Source organism: Mytilus californianus, unplaced genomic scaffold (assembly GCF_021869535.1).
Source record: "Mytilus californianus isolate M0D057914Y unplaced genomic scaffold, xbMytCali1.0.p SCAF_12, whole genome shotgun sequence".
Classification (NCBI taxonomy): Eukaryota; Metazoa; Mollusca; class Bivalvia; order Mytilida; family Mytilidae; genus Mytilus; species Mytilus californianus.
Window position 1 is genome coordinate 31,438,797 of NW_026262604.1, and position 6,494 is coordinate 31,445,290.

The 6,494-nt window shown below is 33.7% G+C and overlaps 1 protein-coding gene across 1 annotated transcript; it reads right to left on the reverse strand.

Annotated features, from left to right (window-relative positions):
* Positions 1–213: 213 nt before the first annotated feature.
* On the reverse strand, positions 214–6,227 carry LOC127721687 (uncharacterized). Its single transcript, XM_052228488.1, has 2 exons — positions 6,088–6,227; positions 214–2,645 (listed from the first exon to the last, which is right to left on the reverse strand). The coding sequence occupies exon 2, from the start codon at positions 2,639–2,641 to the stop codon at positions 959–961; it is 1,683 nt and encodes a 560-aa protein (XP_052084448.1). The 5' UTR covers positions 2,642–2,645; positions 6,088–6,227; the 3' UTR covers positions 214–958.
* Positions 6,228–6,494: the final 267 nt, after the last annotated feature.

A 6,494-nucleotide genomic window follows, 5' to 3' on the forward strand; every position in this document is an offset into this window, starting at 1 on the left:
ACTTATGTCGATATGTTGATGTCTCTTTGACTTATATCCAATAAATTTGGCTATTCATTTTTAACAGCTTTGTTTGGGAACTTATGTCGATAGGCTGGTGTCTCATTGACGTAAATCCCACATCTTTGGTTATTCATAGTACACATAATGAGATTACAATGTTCTTAGAAATAACACAAATTCTTTATACGAGATACAAGAAGAATAATTGGATGCTATTTTTATAGTTTTATTTAAATATGAACAGAAAAATCTATGCTTTCTTTTCTTCCACTTCCCACACCTAGTTATCTGATTCGAGTATGCCATCTGTCAATGTATCAAACAAAAGTAAAAATATTCGTTTAGATTTATAAATGTCATATTTCTATATTGAAAACTTTGGTGTTTCTTTGCATTCACAATGGTTATTATATGCTTTCTTTTTATGATATTTTTACGTCTTTTAACCTACAATCTACTTTATTATAAAAGAGAGGCAAAAGATACCAAAGGGACATTCAAACTCATAAGTCGAAAATAAACTGACAACGCCATGGCAAATTTATTAATCGAACCAAGTGTGGGATCAAAGACATCTTTTTTTTATATACTTAAACGCATTAAAAAAATTTCCATATATGGGAGTGAACATATACATCAAAAAGAAATATAAGCATATAATTGTTCCGATAAACATATAACATAGCTTTGAACAAAATCAGATCACAACGAATAATTTATTTGAAAGCTGAATACAAGAAATATCAAACATCACTGTTTATTGAGGGGCCTGATGAGTTATTTTCGTTCTTCGTGATCGGCGCATTTTCGCTATCGTGATCCGTTTTTCTACAGATTTAGTTTTTTTTATATTTTCGTGATCTGTGATGATGGAAATTTATTTTCTGTGAATCGTGATTGACAAAAAAATCAACTCGTGAATCGTGATGAGACCCCCCTATCAGGCCCCTCTTTATTATTTAACTTCATACAACCACGCTTCTTTGGCTTGATTTGCAACTAACAATGTATTGGTGGGTTGATCATAGTGCAAAACCTGTGGTAATTCAAGTCCATCTTCACGTGATAATATTTGTCTATAGCGTTGTCCATTAGGAGATATGACGACCACATTCTGAGTAGCGAATCCCACTACAAACACGTTACCATCATTGTCTACAGAGATACCATATGGACTAATCAGAACACTTGTATTACAGAACGTCCACAGTATGTTACCATGGTGATCACAACAGGTTACACTGTTATTGGCACATTCTGTGTAGAACAGTTTTTTACCGGATGTTGTAACGTACGCTAAGTTTGATATTTTGCTATTGGTAACATTGGTAATGGATTCATCACTTAAACTAACCATCTGTAGTCCTTTTTCCCCGGCACAGTAAATCAAATATCCATCTTTGTATACTACTCCAGCATTGTTTGAATTAACTTTAATTGTTTTCTTCACTTTTCTTTTCTTTAGGTCGATTATATTAATCTTATCTGAATCGCCAGATGTAACAGCAATATAATTATCACCAATAAATACCACATCAAACGTGTTACCAAATTTGTTTATTGCAAAATCTATTGAACCGTCCGATTGGAGTACTATAACATTGTGTTTAAAATAACAGGTGAACACCATCCTACCATCAGGTAGCATAGAACAACCACGGACGGCTGTCAACTTGGTAATGATGCGTTTCTGTAACGTCAGAGTCAGGTTTTCGATTTGTCTGGTTGGAAGAGCTACATGTACAATAATCTGGGCTTGTTTGTGCTTCCGTTTCTGAATGGAAAAATCGCATTGGTCAGAAGTGACATTGATATATCCAAAGTTCTGCAAGCTGGTTGTGACTTGCTGTAAAGACTGGTTTATTTGAAATGAAATATTTATTTGATTCGCGGTGTCATTTTTGGCGAGCGATTGAATAAATTTTTCTTCGGCTGGAATGTCTTTTTCGATATGTTTCATCACCAAATATGTTTGAAGTTTGGACGCATGTTGTTTAATATTTGCAATATTTGCTTGGTATTCTGTGATCTCTTTTTCCTTCGTGCTGAGGGAAACCAACAACTTTTGTATTTTACTTTTTTCTGTTTCTTCCACTGCAATTAATTCTTTCATCAGATCATCCTGAAGTTTATCACGATGACGATTTACCTTGATCCTAGTTTGTTTTATTTCTGCTTCAATTTCATTTTTCTTGTCTTCTAACGATGTTAAATTTTCTTTTCGGTTAGTACTCAGTCGTTTAATATTGTCGACAATTTCCAGCAGGGTTTGTTCGATTTCATAAAAGGCATTTGAAGTTTTGACGTTTTTTATGAGTTCATTAATGTCGGTTAGACCTTTACAATCGTTGTGAGATTTCAAACATTTCTTACAGCATAGACAATCGTGTCTGCTACAGAAAAGCTCGTATTTCTCATTATGTATTTTGCAAACCGTTGCATTATGCAGGACTTCGGTCGGTAACTTCTTGTATTCGGCAATGGAAACGGTTTCGTGGTCTTTTGTTCCCTTGGAAATACTGTGATGTTCCTTACAATCTCCGCATAGTCCTTCATCACATTCAGAACACCAGACTAATGATGATTTGGTTAGTTGACGATTATCACAAACACCACAAATACTCCAATTACTGGCCATGATTCTGCAACATATATGAAAAAGGTTTTTGAAGTACATGTATGAGTACATTATTTATTCTAAAAGTTAACTATCCTAGATCAGTAATAATATTTATCTTTACCTTGCCGTTGGGCTAACGTCCAGTTGCAAATATTTCATTTTATAAAATCAATAATTGTTGTCTATTTGTTGAACACAATGCCCTGCACGCACAACCACATATCCATGTGGACCATGAAATTGGAATCAAAAAGGAATTGTGTTATATTATAATTTAAATAGGGTTGTTTGCACCTGTCCTAAGTCAGGAACCTGGTGTTCAGTGGTTGTCGTTTGCTGATGTGGTTCATAAGCGTTACTCGTTTCTCGTTTTTCATATAGATTAGACCGTTAGTTTTCCTGTTTGAATGGTTTTACACTAGTCATTTTTGTGGCCCTTTATAGCTTGCTGTTCCGTGTGAGCCAAGGATCCGTGTTGAAGGCCGTACTTTGACCTATAATGGTTTACGTTTACAAATTGTGACTTGGATGGAGAGTTGTCTCATTGGCACTCATACCACATCTTCTTATATCTATATACATCAAAATGAAGATGTGTACTAACTTTCTTTATTGTTTATGTTAGAGCACTTTTATAGGAAACTGTGGTGTGCCACGAAGGGGGCCTTTCATTGTAACTAACTATACAGAATGCGGTTTGCTTTTAGGTGATGGCTGTACGGTAAACTATACCAAAGGAAAAACAAAAATCATAACTTTAAAAAAAAAACATTTCAATATCCAAAAGATTAAGACAAATACCGGGTCTAGATCTGAGGCGCTCTGCATGGAATTGATGGAGGATACATGTGTACTGAAGCATATCTACAAATCAATGGAAGCCAAGAAAACCTTAACGAAAAGTTTGCTTGCACAATTAGTAATGTAAAATTTCAAACAATCGGCAAACAGAAAAATTGCATGGCAGATGTAAAAATTGCTTGCACGATACAACTCAACATTATCAAGCTCCGGAGATATTAAATCATTCTCTAGAATAGAAGCCAAGAAAAGCTTGACGAAAATAGTCCTTGTTTAACGAGCGTTTTTAAATTTCAAGCTTTTGGTAAACAGGAAGTGGCTGCATGGCTGATGTAAAAATTGCTTACTCGGTACAACTAAACAGTATCAAGCACCAAAATACAATCATCCCCTCCCATAGAAGCTAAGAAAAGCTTGACGAAAGTTTTCTATCGACGGACGGATGGGTGGAGAGGAGCGGTTACTAGACCTGCATTCGCCGTTGGCGACGGAGGTAAAAAAACCAAAAAGACAAACAACAGTCTACAAAAAATACAAAACACAGAAAATAAGGACTGATTAATACGAACCCCATCAAAGAGCGGGGTGATCTCAGAGGGGAGCAGACCCGACTCCACTAATTTAGTAAAATAATAAAATCTAAAAGCTTTTCATATCGACTCAACTCCAAATTTATCTTAATCAACAAAACTTTTTCGTGATTGTGCAAGTAGTTTACTAATACCAATTTACTTTTAGATTTCAGCTATGCTTGTTTAGTTCGCTCTTAGAATTAGTATATCATTTGCCTTAGTGTAGAGTCGCAAATTCACAGGATCCAGACTGAAGCTAACCACACGGTTAAAACCAAAATGTTCGTCTACTCTTAAGAATGTTTTGGTTCAGTTCAACCGAAGTGATCCAATCTTTTGGGAGTTATTTCCCTTTAAAAATTTAACATATGTGATATGATGAATTAATTCATACACCATAAGTCATAGAGGCCTAAAGTCTTTTGATTTGAAGTCCTTGGTCCATTTGGAGGAATTTGAGGTCAAGGTCAAAGGTCAAGGTCATGTTCTTTATTTTGAATTTTGCATGTTATCTTTATTCCATAGAAACCGTAAGTGTTAAAGATAAGATGAGTTAGCCAAATAATTGTTTACGACATGGAGCAACTTCAACACATTTAAGTCAAAGTGATACGGTGACCGCTTATAGGAGTTTTCTCCCCTTCTATATTTGAAATCAGTAGAACTCCTCAACCATACAAGTGAAAGACCTGGGGTCTTTCGATATGAGATAATTGACCCATGACCTTGAAATTGAGCCCAAGGTTAAAGGTCAATTTGACATTCTAGATTTTTTACCTTTGCTAAAAATTTAGACTGGTTCATTATAAAACAAGCAGGTATTTTGCATGAGGTTGGTAGACATATGACCTTCAGAAAGGTCAACCGGAAATGACATTATTTTAACCGGAAGTAGTCTTTTTCACACTAATTTAATGAAAAAGTACCTAGAAACCTTATATTTTTAGAATCAGTTTTAAAGTCATCAGTCATATGAACACGAAGTGACATCGTTTTGCATTTTTATTATTGAAAGTTGAGGCGGAAAGACCTTCAATTGGTTTTTAATTTTCTTACTGATTTTAAAATCATTATTTTACGGATATAAAAGTAACATTTTTCTTAAACTTTGTTCAAAATCTCGCAGACAATGTTTTATAGAATTAGCTTGTTGCTGTTTTTTTTAAACACTGCAACAACTCAAAAGAGTCAACTTTAAATTAAGCGATAATGTATTAATAAAAAAAATTATATTAATTCTTACCCATTTGAAAACAACCACTTTACCTTAAGACTATGACGTGAACAGCAGATTAATAAAGACGAAATAGTCAGCGCGCGTTCATTCTTATTTTATTTCATCACATAGCTTTCACATGAAATAAACCAGCAATAAAAAAAGATACAACGGTTGTTTATTTAGCCAATATTTGAATTTTACATTGAACAAAATTAATCATGCGATAAGGTGGGTTTCTGTTCATTATTTTGAGGTCGTAAAGTAAATAAGTGGCAAGTGAAAAAGACAGAATGTGTCTTCGTATTAAACCATTGATTGCAACATTTTACGGCTGGACGGAAGAAATCCGTGGTGCTATAGACTTAAAAGTTTTGTTTTTGTCTAATTAATGTCTTTGATTTCATTCGTCCTTTCCTTATTCTCCTATTAAGTGGAGACGCATAATACGCAAATGTATTGTTTTGTCATAGTAATAAATTACTTTGCGCATCATGGGCCCTTTAATTGGAAAACTAATATCTTCTGTAGATATGAGATATGAGATAATCATGATAATAGACTTCAAAAAGAAAGTGGATCAAAAGAAAAAGAAGTGTAAAATGATACACTGTAATAATTCAGTTAAGTATAAATCTATGAAACTGATTTCATAAACATAAGACAAGGAAGGCAATCATATTGAAAACCATTGTTAAATTTAGTCAAATACTCAACATGCTCAAACACATCTAGCAGATTATATTGTTCAAAAAAGCGTAAACAAATGAAACTATAATGATACTTAAGATTAAGTATGTTTTATGTGTTAATGAGTGGGACGGGTGTGAATTGTGACTGTATTATACCGAGAATAAATGAAACAAAATACGTACCTTATTAGGCCTTATAAATAAAACATTTCTTTTGGGAACGAATGTACATGGTCACATAATTTAAATACTTTAAGTCAGGGGAGATAATTCTTCTCATCATTAAGCAGACTTTAAATTTCATTTATACAGTGCACACACACATACCTGATTAGGTTATTTTCCTTCATAAATTTCATTTTGGTTCATGATTTGAAAAGGAATATGTAACCTGGTTCGTTGACGGTATAAAAGAAATTCGATTATAGTTGACAGAAGTTTATTCGAAACGGCATAAGTAAATAATCCCGAAAGTACACAAATAACAACATATAAATACATAGATCATACGGTGTAACGGAAAGCACATGTCTTGAATATGATCAAATCGCATTAAAGTTATATTTAGAATGTTTAAACCCAACTTAACT